Source organism: Vulpes lagopus, chromosome 11 (assembly GCF_018345385.1).
Source record: "Vulpes lagopus strain Blue_001 chromosome 11, ASM1834538v1, whole genome shotgun sequence".
Classification (NCBI taxonomy): Eukaryota; Metazoa; Chordata; class Mammalia; order Carnivora; family Canidae; genus Vulpes; species Vulpes lagopus.
The window spans coordinates 98,174,796-98,189,644 of NC_054834.1; the positions used below are offsets into that span (position 1 = coordinate 98,174,796).

The window sequence follows — 14,849 nt, forward strand, 5'->3', positions numbered from 1 at the left end:
CCGGGCCTGTGGCGGAGGCCACGCGCTGTCACCCTCCTGCCACCCTCCTGCCACCCTCCTACCGGGGTGAGCGGGGCCCGGGGCCAGCTGGCACCCTGTGCAAAGGCGAGCCTGGGGCCTCCGGGGGGAGAGTGCAGGTGACAGATGCCCGGCGGGGGGGGCCCAGGGGTGGAGCAGCTGCCTCCACCCAGGCCGTGACCCCGGGTCCCAGGTTCGAGTCCTGCGTCGGGCTCCCCGCAGGGAGCCTGCTTCTGCCTCTGCCTGTGTGCCCCTCTCTGTATGTCTCCCATGAATAAATAAATGTTTTTTTTTTTTTTTTTAAGATTTACTTATTTATTTATTCAGAGAGAGAGAGAGAGGCAGAGACACAGGCAGAGGGAGAAGCAGGCTCCATGCAGGGAGCCCGACTCGGGACTCGATCCTGGGACTCCAGGATCACACCCCAGGCTGCAGGCGGCGCTAAACTGCTGCGCCACCGGGGATGCCTAATAAAATGTGTTTTTTTTTTTTTGTTTTGTTTTGTTTTTTTTAATTTAAAGGGATTCCTGGGTGGCTCAGAGGTTTGGCGCCTGCCTTTGGCCCAGGGCCTGATCCTGGAGTCCCGGGATCGAGTCCCGCGTTGGGCTCCCTGCATGGAGCCTGCTTCTCCCTCTGCCTGTGTCTCTGCCTCTCTCTCCATCTCTCTCTCTCTCTCTGTGTCTCTCATGAATAAATAAATAAAATCTTCAAAACAAAACTCGGGTGACGACTCGCTCCTTCCCGCCGTGTCCCCCCGAGCATGGGGTTTCGTCGCCCCTTCGGGGCCCCCTCCCACGCCCGCTCAGTGTTTCCCGCCCGCGGCCACGAGGCCGGCCCTGCCGGGGGTGGGGTAGAGAAGAAAGCCCGCAATTTTGGCGGTTCAGGGCCCCGGCCCCGGCTGCCCGCAGTCCCCTCTCCCCTGTGATACAGTTTTTATAATCAGCAGGTTGTGTTTTTAAATAACAGGCCTGGAGTCTTCTGTCCCCACAGCACTAGAAAGCTGGGGGCGCTCGGAGCGCCGGGCTAGGACGTCTGTCCTGTGGCTTCTTTGGGCGGGGCCGGGCTCGGGCACCAGGAGGACACCCGAAGGACCAGCCTCCGTGTCAGTGGCCGCTTGGGGGCTTTTGCCCTTCACCGCTTCTCCTTGCCTTTGAGGTGGTTGATGGGGGGGACGTGCCTCCGGGGTGCGCGGCCTGTCCAGCCGGGCAGGGCCTTGGCCTTTCATTCCTTGTGAGGAACCCCCGGCTCCCCCCGGAACCGGCTTCCGCCGAGCCCTCTGCCCCCCCATCATACAGTTGGAAAAAGAAGAAAGAACAGTGGTTCCCGGGGGCGTAGACAAGGAAAAAGACAAAACCAAAAAAACCCCCTTGGCATAATCCAAATTCAGCCCCACAGACGGAGTGGGATGGACCGTGCTGGGGGGGCCTCTGACTCCCCGCAGGCGGCTGCTGCAGGCCCTGAGGAGGCGACCGGGTGCCGGGAGACACCAAGGCGGGGAGAAGCAGGGTCCCGGCGCCCAGGCCCCAGCCCACACGTCCTTAGGTCGGGTCTGACCCGAGTTTCTCTTCCTTCTTCTTCTTCTTCTTTTTTTTTAAAGATTTTATTTGTTTATTCATGAGACACACACAGAGGCCGAGACACAGGCGGAGGGGGAGCAGGCCCCATGCAGGGAGCCCGACGCGGGACCCGATCCCGGGACCCCGGGGTCACGCCCTGGGCTGAAGGCAGAGGCCCAACCGCTGAGCCCCCCAGGGGCCCCCCCTTCCCTTATTTTTTTAAGTAAGACGATGCCGCTTCTTGGCTGGAGCAGCTCTGGTACCTCGCTTCACCCAGCCAGAGCCTCAGCGTCTGCCCTCAGCTGTTTCCTCTTAATCACTGTAATATTATTAGTGTGATTAATTTTTAATGAGGACACACCAAGGAGCACGCCGGCAAAACGTTCACTGGTAATTCGAATAACCTTGATTCTGTGAGGCGGGTCGCCCTCTCTGCTCGGCCACCTGTTTCCCGGACCTGCTCTGGGTCCTGGAATTCTCGGGAACTCCTTAGTTTCTCCTCCCCCGATCTGGGACAGAAAGCAGGGTTTTTCCAGAGAGGAAACAGCAAGGAAGTTGGGGTCCCAACGGATGTCTCCTCCACCCCTGAGAGGGAACCTTCAGAGGCACCACCAGGAACAGGAGCCGTCCGCCTCGAGAACATTCGCCGAGGCACCTGCTGCAGCGGCTTGGGGAGCCGAGGCCCAGGGGCCCTGACCAGCGAGCGGGCGCCCTGCTTGCAGGTGCCTCGGGGGCGCCTCCGCCCTTCCTCCCTGCTCCTGCTTTCTCCGTCTCCCTCCGATTAGTAAGATCTTTTCTAAAAAATCTGAGAGTTTTACTTTTTTGATGCAGAATTTTCAGAAGCTTTACTATGCTCACACGATTGCCGTCGTCACAGAGGTGCCGCTGGCATAGAGGATGGTCCCCAGTCACCTGACTACAGTGGCTCGGGAAACCACAGCTGAGCTTCCCGATGCATCATCTGACCGCCCGCAGCTAAAGCAAAACTAAGGTCATCGGAGCTCAGGGCGCCGTAGCAGGCCCGCAGGGAGGGGGAGTCGGAGGAGGACTTTGTTAGGGTTTGGGGGCCCGGGGCCCAGTGGCTAAGAGGTCAAGGTGGGGGATATGGTGGTGCAAGGCTGGTGGGCACAGCGAGGGCCTTGTCGGGGTCTCGATGTAAACTCCTGATTGCCAAGCCGGCTCTCTGCCCAGCTGAGCAGCCCTTGGTCTCAGGTAAATTGATCCGCAGGAGCTGCTGCTGCTTCTTTTTTTTTTTTTTTTTTTTTTAATTTTATTTAGTTATTCATGAGAGAGAGAGAGAGAGAGAGAGAGAGAGAGAGAGAGGCAGAGACACAGGCAGAGGGAGAAGCAGGCTCCACGCAGGGAGCCCGACGTGGGACTCGATCCCAGGACCCCAGGATCACGCCCTGGGCTGAAGGCGGCGCTCAACCGCTGAGCCCCCCAGGGGTCCCCTGCAGTCGCAGCGTCCTTGGCAGAGGCCTCCTGCACCCAACAGCTGACCCGGCTTCACACCAGTGGTCCCACCTCTCAGACCTTCAGGCTGGGTTAGGTCGATGCGGGTTATGTCGACGTTCTCAGAACAATTTCCCTTTCTCACGTCTTGTGCAGGCTGGTCTCATCCAGCGCAACCCAAGAAATCGAAATCCTCGAAGCGCTTCAACATGGTTCATGTTAGAACCCCTCTCCTCTTTCTCATTAACATCTGATTTAGGTTAAGCTTTGCAATCTAGAGTAAGATCTGAGCAGCAAGGATGTATTGAGGACACAGGCTTAGGTGATAAACTAAGGGGGCGGGACTCTGCAGGGAGGCAGAGGTAGCCACCTTATTGACCCTATTTTCTTATTGTCGGTGTCCTCGATGCTCTGGCACTTGGGGTGTTGAACCTGGGGAGACCACCCCGCTCAGGGGTGGCTAATTCCTAGAGAGGGCGAAGGACTCCCCTCCAGGTGCACCTGCCATATACAAGCCAACCGCCCCAAAATGCCCACGTCCCCAGTAACCTGCTTCATCAAACTCTCACCCACGAAGCCAGAATCACCCCCCCCTGCTCACCCCAGGACCAGGTCCCAGACAGCAGGGAACCACCCCTTGTAGTCCAGAGCCTGCCGGGATTCTTCAAACTCTCCGAACTAAGCCGACTCCGGGCCCTCCCTGTCTCCCCACGCCTTCCCAAGAGAAGCCCAGTGACGTTTCCAGGCCTTGCTCTCCCCTCTCCCCTCTCCCTGACCCCGGCCTGTCCCCACGTGTCCCGACTCCTGTTCCTAGAGGTCTATACCCGCAGGCCTCTAGGAACAGGTATTGTTTCTACTTTGTGATGGTCATTTCCATGTGTGCGGGCCTCACCGCACCTGGTTACGACAAATCCTGGGGACGTAACAGGCTAACAGAAAAAGGAGGCGGGGGCAGCCCGGGTGGCTCAGGGGTTAAGCACCTGCCTTTGGCCCAGGGTGTGACCCTGGATCGAGTCCCATGTTGGGCTCCCTGCGTGGAGCCTGCTTCTCCCTCTGCCTGTGTCTCTGCCTCTCTCTCTCTCTCTCTAATGAGTAAATAAATAACATCTTAAAAAAAAAAAAGGAGGCGGGTTCACGTTGCACCGCAGGGACTCATGACGGTCACCTGGGGGCCGCCTGCCCGGGCCTCGCCCCGTGGTCGGCTGATTTGGCTTGCAGCAGGGCCTCAGGTGAGCCTCCTGGGCAGCCGGGCCTGGGAAGCCTGAGCCAGTGGTTCCCAAGGTGTGATCCCCGCACCGGCAGCAGCAGCAGCACCTGGGAGCCGGTTAGAAATGCTCCTAGAGGGGCTGCGGTTTTGATTTCTTTGCTGATCCGTTGGTTGTTCAGTGGCGTGCTATTGTCTACGTGTTCACGGAGGCTCTAGTTTTCTTCTAGTTGACTTCCAGTCTCATACCATTGTGGTCAAGAAAGATGCCTGATAGGGTCTCGATCTTCTGACGTTTATTAAAAGTTGTTTCGTGGCCTGGGATCGCCTTCCCCGGCGCGGGTCCCATTCGTGCTGGAGAAGAGCGGTGAGCGGTGTGTTGCCGTTGCTTTCGGAGCAACGTGTTCACTATCTAAGTCCCTCTGGTTGCCTATCGTCCGAGGTTTCCTTGTTGACTTGTGGTCTGGGTGGCATATCTGTTGGTGAAGGTGGGGCTATTTCTCCTTCTACCTTTTTTATTTTTCAAGATTTTATTTATTAATGACACACACACACACACACACACACAGGCAGAGACACAGGCAGAGGGAGAAGCAGGCCCCATGCAGGGAGCCTGATGTGGGACTCGATCCCGGGTCTCCAGGATCAGGCCCTGGGCCGAAGGCAGGCACTAAACCGCTGCGCCACCCAGGGATTCCCTCCCTCCACCTTTGTTAATATTTGCTTTACACAAATATTGTGCGTGTTCCTAGGTGGACGCATAACTATTCACAAATGTTATAGCCTTTGTTGCATTGACCCTTTATCATTATGTAATGCTCTTGTCCCTTATCACAGTTGCTTTAAGGTCTATTTTATTTGATGTAAATATAGCTACCCCAGCTTTCTTTGTGCTTCCATCTGCACAGAGTATCTTTTTCCATCGCTGCGTTTCCAGTCCGTGCGTGTCCTTACGTGTGAGGGGAGTCTCTTGCAGGCAGCACAGGGATGGCTCTTGTTCTTTATCCATTCAGCCACTCTGTGTCTTTTGACTGGAGCATTCAGTCCATTTATATTTAAAGTAATTACTGATAGGCATGTGCTTATTGCCATCTTGCCATCTTGGTTTTTTGTTTTTTGTTTTTTTTTTTTTTAGATTTTATTTATTTATTTGTGAGAGACAGGCAAAGACACAGGTAGAGGGAGAAGCAGGCTCCTCAGAGGGAACCTCGGGATCACGCCCTGAGCCAAAGGCAGATGCTCACCCGCTGAGCCACCCAGGTGACCCTTATTGCCATCTTGTTAATTGGTTTCTGTTTTAATTCCTCTCTGTTCCTTTCTTTTGCTCTTCTTCCCTTAGGATAGTGTGTTTGGAGTCCTTAATCCTTATCTTTTGTGTATCTACTGTAGGTTTTTTGCTTCGTCCTTACCCTGAGGCTTACATAAAACAACTTCTACTTATAACAGCCTATTTTAAGAGGGTAACTACTTAATTCGAATGCATTCCAGAGCTCTACATTTTTACTCCCCCTTCTGCCACATTTTGAGGCCCCAGTGTTTCTAGAATCTGGAGACCGAGAGCTGATGTACTTGAACTTAACCTTTGTGTGCCTGAATCCTCTCCTTTCTCACAGTTTGGGTATGGTTCTTAAAAAGAAACAGTAAGTTATTGCTCAGTATGATGAATTTTCTTTGGCAAAAATAAAAACTGTCTTCGGAAAATGTCCAGTCATAGGAAGAGGCATCCAAATAATCAGCCTAGGCCTTGGTTGGTTGGTTTTTGGTACAAACCTTGCCTTGGGCCCAAGTTGTCCTTATAGACAATATCGAAGGAAACTCATTGGTCTAAGATTGACACAATGAAAACCAAAAGACTTGTTTTTAGAACATTCCAAGTGTACAACATTCTACCTCTGGAAGATCCTTTTTGCTAATATCCTTCAGTGAATCATTTTTTTTTTAAATTTTTATTTATTTATGATAGTCACAGAGAGAGAGAGAGGCAGAGACACAGGCAGAGGGAGAAGCAGGCTCAACGCACCGGGAGCCTGACGTGGGACTCGATCCCGGGTCTCCAGGATCGTGCCCTGGGCCAAAGGCAGGCGCTAAACCGCTGCGCCACCCAGGGATCCCTCTTCAGTGAATCATTTTAATCTTAAACATATAATTAAACATATTCTAATATGTTTACCTCCTCTGCCTTTTTGTGTTACCATAGTGACATGGGCAGCTAAGTAGTTGTTTCAGAACTAGAAAAGACAATCCTAGGATTTGTAGCTTCGCCCGCTGATGTCACCTGCTCCAATACTGATTGTGATTGTATGTGAACAACAGTAAAACCCCAACACTTCCAAGTGTTCATGAGAACTCCAAAAACTAGGTCAGCAACATGGAACTTACACTACTTTGTGTTGTTTAGTGCTATTGAGTGGGATAAACAAAAAAGGAAAATGTTGCCATTATGAAATATATTACAACTGAAAGGTTATTAAAATAGCTAGTCAGCAGAGAAATGTGACTCATAAATCAGGGTTTTTCCTTCCACTTATATGGTAGTGAGTAAATCATAATTTTTAGCTTAACTTTTCCTTGATTTTTTTTTTTTATTCTAATATGTGAAATGTCAATTGATGTGAGGTCCTTGTGTGAGATGCAGGACTAGTGCTATAACTTTATTTGAAAAAAATTTTAAGCATTTGCTGAGAGGCCCTGGTGACTTTAAGAAGGTAGGAGAATGTGTTGAAACAAATGTTTGGAACTATGATAAAAGTACTAACATAACCTTTATTAATAAAATTGCTAGTTGGTCTTACGTAGGATTTGGTGTACGTGTTATGACCTTAATTCCTTGACCCGATCAGAACCAAGGGAAAAGAACTTCAGTTTTTCCCTTCACTACGATTCAGTAAATGTGAAGATGGTCAACTTTTTTTTTTTTTTTTTTAAGATTTTATCTATTTATTCATGAGACACACAGAGAGAGGCAGAGACACAGGCAGAGGAAGAAGGAGGCTCCCTGCAGGAGCCTGATGAGGGGCTCGATCCCAGAACCCGGGATCACGCCCTGAGCCGCAGGCAGGCGCTCAACCGCGGAGCCACCCAGGCGCCCCTGTCAGCCTGTTTTAGATGAATGGTGGCTCTGAGCTGTCAGCTTGAGACCATCTCTTGTTCCAGAATGACCACCACCAACTAGGCACAGAATTGGCCAAAATAAATGCACCTGGCTGCAAAGGACTGCTAGCAGCGCTGCCTGGACTTGGGATGCAGGGAAGTCACGGGCGAGTGGGCCCATGGCAGGGGACCTGAGGGGGCTCCTTCACGCTCTGTTGTCCCATTCCCCAAAACACCCTCGCCCGCAGGGGCAGGCAGCCAAGACCTTATGCCCTTGATGCTTCCAAATAAGCTCATGCTGAGAATGTGTGAAGTCCTTTTCATATTTTCTTTTCTTATTGGTCAAATGAATGTTTGCAGTCAACTTGAAAGTATCAGTGGAATTGTAAGAGCGTGGCTTGTGAGCTCACACTTTCCCCCAAGAAAGGCAGCTGCATCCCTGCTGTCTTGTAGCTTTCCGTTGACCTCTACTGCTGAGGCCCAGAGGAAATCTGATACTCGGTGAGAAAAAGGACAAAACCCGAGTTTTGACTAGGCCACACCGACCCGTTACATGTCTTGAGAACTGAAACCGATCTCGTTCCCAGGCCTAGCACAGTGCCTGGCCCGCTGGGAGCAGGCGGGAAGTGGGCGTGGAACGTGGGGGAGTCCGGATAGATCAGGGGATGCAGGCCTGGGCTGCGTTTGGAGAAAGTGTGCAAATAAACACTAGATCTCTAAAAATCCAAGCAGCTGCCAGAGCCCTGACAATGCTGTTGCTTCCTTGCCTTCTCCTACTTTTCCACCATAGTGTGAGCCAATCAAAGGTCAAAACCACCCCGACATTCAGTGGGGGTGTGATGTGGGGTAATGATGTATATGAAGATCACTACTACTTCAGCTCCTAAAAGGAAGTGCTGCTCACTTAACACTAATAGACCGGTGTGAGTACCGCACAGAGGCAAATCAGGTCAGCTCGTAAAGAGGCCAAGAGAGTTCTATAAGAAGTTCTCCTCCCGACGAGTAAAACCTCCAACTGGGACAAGAGTTTTGGGTATCCTGTTTGTCCAATGTGCATTAAAAAAACAAAAACCCTCCTTTTTGCTCTTTAAGTGGAGTTACCAATAATACCTGGTGAGCGTTGGGGCTATAAACTCTAAAATATTTTGTTGAAAATGAACAGCGTTGGATCCCTGAGCCTAATTTAGTCAGAGGCATTCCATTTGAGCTCATCAAGTAACCAGAAACATTTTGATAAACATCCGTTCTTCCACTTACAAACATTTTAAATCTCAATTCGGTGAAGAATCCCTTCCCCTGGCCAGCTGGTATGACTAACCGGCATTAAAAACTAACAGAAAACGTAGAGAAGGGAGATTGAGTTCTCAATAATTTCTTTAAACCTGTATAGAGAAAACGGAGAAGAAACGGACCGGACACTCAGGGCAGAGAATGTCCAGTGCTGCCCAATCTGCGGGCGACTTATTGGCCGCTGCCTCACTCCTGCGGGGGGAGCAACAGGAACTGGTGCATCGTAGAAGGTCATGATTTAAGGAATCTCCCATTCGTCACAGAAAGCCACGGGTTAAAGCTCCTGGTGATTACTACGAGCCTCCTGAGCCAACGGGGGATTATTTCTTCATTTCAAGGAGTGTCACCCAGCGGTCCCCGGATGCTCAGGGAGGACGGAGCCAGAGCTGTAGGTAGAATCTGCACGTCCTGAGAGGAGGAGCTGCGCATCCGCGTCTTTAAAACCCTACCCAGGGCAGCCCCGTGGTTTGGTGCCGCCTTCCTTCCAGGGCCTGATCCTGGAGTCCCAGGATCGAGTCCTGCATCGGGCTCCCTGCAGGGAGCCTGCTTCTCCCTCTGCCTGGGTCTCTGCCTCTCTCTCTGTCTCTCATGAATAGATAAATAAAAAATCTTTAAAAAAATAAAAAATAAAAACCTAGCCAGCTATGTGCTTGTTCACGGGCCTGGTAAACCATGACCTTGTCTGGGGACTTGGAGGTCCACCTGCGCACCCGCCTACTATCTGCTGTGGCCGGGCACGGCTCCTGCTCCCGGCTGACCTCTCCATCTAGGAAGTGGCTGCTCGGCTCCTGGGCACGGCCCATCCCCTGCACGCGCACCCCAGACGCTCCCTTCGGGTGCAGGCCTGATAGGCGGCTTTGGTCTAACACCGAGACGGGACCGATTCGCCAGGTGATGTGGAATCTCACGGGAATGGTGCCACTTAACCCTGATCACCTCCACAGTCCTGCTGCGGGGAGGCTCAGGTTACCTCAGCGCTAGCTCCTGCGCTTGTGGCAGACAGACGTGACTTCAGTAGCAGAGAGTGTGTGTATTTATAATAGGTTATGTAATTTTATAACTTGTAATCATATAACTTATATACCACAAATTATATACATACAATTCTATTTTTTAAGATTTTATTTATTTATTCATGAGAGAGAGAGGGGGGGGAGTAAAGACACAGGCAGAGGGAGAAGCAAGCTCCACACAGCGAGCCCGACGTGGGACTCGATCCCGGGTCCCCAGCATCACGCCCTGGGCTGAAGGCAGGCACCAAACCGCTAAGGCACCCGGGCTGCCGAACTTTGTGGCCTTTTATAACTTGAGACCTCTTGATGGAAGGCACAGTGGACATATTTCTGCTACCTGGATTTTCCTGAGTAATTTTATGGAATATTTTAAGTTTCAGTAAATCAGAACAATAAATTTGCTCTTAAAAAAAAAAAAAAAGTAGCTAAAAAAAAAAAAGTAGCTACTTAAAAGTCAACCATATCTGTTCCTTGTAGGAAAAGGACGATTATATTCTAATAAAGCATATTTCTTGACAACTGAATTTCTTCTTTAAAAAGACTTTGTATAAAATGACCATTAGCCATGAACATGTAGCAGTTCTATAGCCTTACCTAACCCGGGACAAATTTCTGTGATCAGATTTCTCTGGCAAACGTAATTCATGAGTCAAGAGCATTGACTTAAGCGTATAGGGCCTTTTCGTGGCCTCCATTTTAAAGGCAGTTTCTATGTTATTCAAAACAAATCTCCGTTCCCTCTTAATCTGTGTATCCGATGTTCAGGGTGATGACATTTTCCATGAGCGACTGTGGCTGAGAAGGCAGCTGTGAGGTTTCGAACACATACATTAGTACTTAGACTACCAACTTCCTACTCTAGCCCAGCGGCAAACATAGGAACAGCTCCTCATTTCTGTCAGTTACCATTCCCTCTGAGATAGTCTTCATACTATCAGGGAGTGATGTGGCAAAAATGCAAAAATGTCTTTTTTTGTGTGTTTTTTTTTTTTTACTTTTTATTTTATATCTTATTTTTAAAAAAATATTTTATGTATTCATTCATGAGAGACACAGAGAGAGAGAGAGAGGCAGACACACAGACAGAGGGAGAAGCAGGCTCCATGCAGGGAGCCCAACACGGGACTTGAACCTGGGACCCCAGGATCATGCCCTGAGCCAAAGGTTCAATTGCTGAGCCACCCAGGCATTCCCCGCCCCCCCCTTTTTTTTTACATTTTAAAGCAGGATAGAGCTTTAGTTCTGGAAGGATGCTCATTTGACCCTCAAGGTCATTAGTGCAAAGGCACATGGGGGGGCTAGTGATAGCACAAATCAGACCCACTGCAGGTTTCCTGGCATCTAGATGTACAGGCAAACTGACCCATCTCCTGGCAGACAGTCAGCATTTCCAGCCAATCAAACGTTTAAGAAGTCTCTTTATAGCTGTCTTCTTCAGAATGCTTGAGAAGGAACTCTTGTCCGCCTGCCCCGCAACCCCCCACCAAAAGTTGAGAAAATGGTCTACCTTTCTCCTAGAGTACGCAAAAAGAAAAATCCAATGAATGGATATTTTAATTCTAAGCAGTTTTAAATTATTTTAGGGGCTTAACACAAAACTTTAGTATTAAATAAATGGCAAAACACATTTTCCTAACTATTCTCAATCATGAGGGGGAAAAGAAAGCTGTCAATATATTTGGTTTCTAAAAGCCAAAGTTAATACATTAACATATGCATGCCAGATAAAAACACAAAACTGCAACTAAAAACCAATAATAACAGAAAACGTTCCGCATTGTACTTTTTTATTGGTGGATAATTTACTAAAGTAACAAATCTGAAAACACATTTTGCTTTTGCTGGAAAGAAAGGACTAGGTTAGAGCAGAACTAAGAGAAACTAGAAATAAAGCATTTGAGAAAAGTAGGCATATGTTATAGTCTATGGCAATGCAGCAGCCAGAGGTGCCGTTTCATCCACTTGTGTGCATGTTTATAGAAGCGTCAGAAACCAATGACACAGAACCCAAAAGCGAAGTCATGACAGATTTACTCTGTGAAACATGCTGAATTACAACCACAGACTACCCGGGAAAAAGAGGCGGTGCAGGCTTGTTGTCTCCTTTGTGTGGGGTTCCCTTGCCAAAGAGGAGGCTAATCATGCAATAGCTTGAGTTTCTCTTACCATGATAAACACCCAGGGTTACTAGAACTGGAGAGCGTGTGTTCACTGTTTTACAAGGACAGCTGAGCGGTGCTACTACGACAATGGAAAGTTCCTTCATTTTAATCTGGCTATCTGCCCACACTTCTAACCAAGAAAGAATTCAGCTATAAGAGCCAATTAAATTACTATAAAACATTCCTTCATCTGTAAAACATTTTTTTTTCTGGCAAACTAAAATTTAAAATAAAATGTCTTCATTTTTGATAAGCAGCTCCACCACCAGTCTCTGGTATCGTATATCGTTCAACGCGGCCATCGCGTCCAGCTCCGGAGATCTCATAAGGGTCGGGCCGAACACGATGCCGAGGTTCTCCGCGTTCATAAGGTTCTCCTTCTCGTGGAGGGTCACTCTGAAAAACAGAAGCAAAGGAGCACGCCTCCGTGTGAGCCCCGGGGTTCTGCACGGAAGCAGGGCCAGGTTCCCGATCAAGGTTCCTGTCCACTTGGCAACCCCCGCCTGAGTGACTTCTCCGTCCCCCTCTTAGCATTTTTTTTAAAAGATTTTATTTATTCATGAGACCCAGAGAGAGAGGCAGAGACCCAGGCAGAGGGAGAAGCAGGCTCCACGCAGGGAGCCTGACGTGGGACTCGATCCCGGGACCCCAGGATCACACCCTGGGCCGAAGGTGGCGCTAAACTGCTGGGCCACAGGGGCCGCCCCACCTCTTAGCTTTAAAGTAAATTGTATTAATACGTCGAACTTCTGGTGACCACTGAGGCTCAAGGCCGAGCTCCCCGGCGGGCTGCGTGGGCCTGTGCACGTAGTGGACAAGGGGCTGCGTGGGCTGCTTATCCCATCAGCCTCCTGCCACACCGGCGTCCTGCTCCCTGGCTTTCTGGGAGCTGAACAGTTTGAGAATGGGGGGGGGTGGGGGGCGCGGGGCCGGGTGCGAGCATGTTAAACACAAGCTTTGAAAGGAGGGAGGGCGCGGGAATGGTAAAGGCGCCTCCGTTAAATAGTCATTTCTGAGTAACTCCTGCCGAGAGGCACACGGAACGGGTGGCAAGGGCTTTTTTGATTCTCATTCGCTTTATATTTTGAAACTCGAAAACCGCTAAAACTCGGTCACGTAATTTCAGTCGCCTGGACGGTAGAGGGAGCAGGCGTGGCCGGGCGGGGGCCGACGCCGACCAGCATCCCCCTTTAGGCCCTTAAACCAGAGGGAGCCCAAGTAGTTTATTTTCTATTCCTCCCTTTGCCCTTTATTTTGCTCCATTTTTTTCTTTTAATAGCAGCTTTCAGCGCTGGCGACATCAGTGCGAGAACCTGAAGTCCCGTCACCACGTGTGGAGCCCCGCTCTGGAGCGAGGAAGGGCAGCCCGGAGCGGCTGTGCCCCCCGTGCCCCCGGGGTCCCCCCGCCCCAGAACCAGCAGCAGCCGGGCGGGCGCCGCCGGGGCCTCGGCAGCAGGCGGCCGGCCTGAGGCCGCTCCTCACCTGGGCCTCCGTCTATTCACTCCAGACCTGCCCGCCCTTTCACCTGTTGGTCTCGTTTGGTTCTCAACACGGCTCCGAGCCAGCGTCAGCCGGGGCCGGTGACTTGCCTCTTGAGGTGCGCCATGAGGTACCGCAGCGTCTCGCAGTGAGCGGGGGGCAGCAGCTTCAGTGCCTCGTGAAGGGTTTCCAACTGCTCATCAGGATCCAGAATTTCTAAAACAGCAAGGTGAACCCCGGGGGGAGACCCTTAACCCTCCGCCCGGCTCCCCAGTTCCCGTCTGTTCGCGGCCTCAGGAGACCCTCGGCGGGGCCTTGCCCGCGGCCTCCTCGGAAATCCTCTGAAGGACCGAGGGTCACGCTTCCGAGGCCGCAGCCTTCAGAGGACTTCTGGGGGCAGCGCCCACTTGTCCACTCGAGTGAGTGCCTCCGAGGCCGGTGACCGTGGGACCTGCCACTGGCCGGGTGGGATGCTGCCAGAGAGAAATCAGACACAGGCACGCGCAGATGACACTGGGACGTCCAATGAGGTCACCTTACAACATTACAGACACACCTAAGGGATATTAATTTGTTCAGAATATTCCACCACAGCCCAGTGACCACACACAAGCTATGCCCCTGGTAACCCCTGCCAAAGTCTTAATTGATATTCATGCTATTTTCTTTTTTAAGCTAAGAAAGGTATCATCCAATATTTACTACTTTATTTTTTTTAAGATACAGAGAGAGAGAGAGGCAGAGACCCAGGCAGAGGGAGAAGCAGGCTCCGTGCAGGGAGCCCGATGGGGAACTTGATCCCAGGATCCCGGGATCATGCCCTGAGCTGAAGGCAGATGTCAAGCGCTGAGCCACCCAGGTGCCCCATTACTTCCTTCATTTTAATTTCCTTTTTTGAAAAAAAAAATTCTTTTTTGTTATATAAAAAAGTCAAATCTACCCTCACAGCACAAAAATATTCTACTACTTAGGACATTCTGGAGAACGCAATGACGCTCTGAAGGCAATTCTAAATGTTTGGAGTGACAGCAGGATCCCTGAAATAACTGTGGCTCTTCCAAAGGTGTAAACTTCAAAGGGAATCATCTTCATTTTAGTTCTGCTGTGTTGGCCAAAAACCCAGCACGCTCTTGAGGTCACAGATTACATTTAGTTCCATTATTTCCATAATCAGAAACAACAGACATCTTTGGACGTCTGTGCTCTCAAAAACAGCACCCTAGCACGTTCCTGCTTCTTCTCCCATGCAGGAAGATGGGGTGCCTTTAACGTTAGCCTGCAGGGCAACTGCAGAGGACCCCGAAGTGCTGAGTCGTAATTAGGATGGCAGCCTGGAGACCCGGAAGGCCACAGCTGAGCACAAGGCAGCGTTCAACACAGACTAAGAATCCGAGTTTTCTAACGTCTAAGACAAACCGACTCAACGGCAGTGCACTGGAGTCCGGTTACAACAGCTATAAAAACAAACGTGAAAAGTTCAAGGCACTGGCAGCGCAGATGTGATAAATGTCAGAATGTAGAGTGAAGCTTTTTAATTCAAAGAAAGTTTGGCCATTTTAGAATTTCTGCCCAAAGTCTACCCAGG

The 14,849-nt window shown here is 50.5% G+C and overlaps 1 protein-coding gene across 9 annotated transcripts in view; it reads right to left on the reverse strand.

Annotated features, from left to right (window-relative positions):
* Positions 1-11,393: 11,393 nt before the first annotated feature.
* Positions 11,394-14,849, reverse strand: part of CHN1 (chimerin 1) — a 194,641-nt gene continuing 191,185 nt past the window's right edge. For all 9 annotated transcript variants that reach the window (XM_041722802.1, XM_041722806.1, XM_041722800.1 and 6 more), the window contains 2 exons: positions 13,375-13,480; positions 11,394-12,181 (listed from right to left, as the gene is read on the reverse strand). In XM_041722802.1, the coding sequence (XP_041578736.1) occupies positions 12,010-12,181; positions 13,375-13,480 (278 nt within the window). In that variant the 3' untranslated portion in view covers positions 11,394-12,009. The remainder of the gene's footprint in view (positions 12,182-13,374; positions 13,481-14,849) is intronic.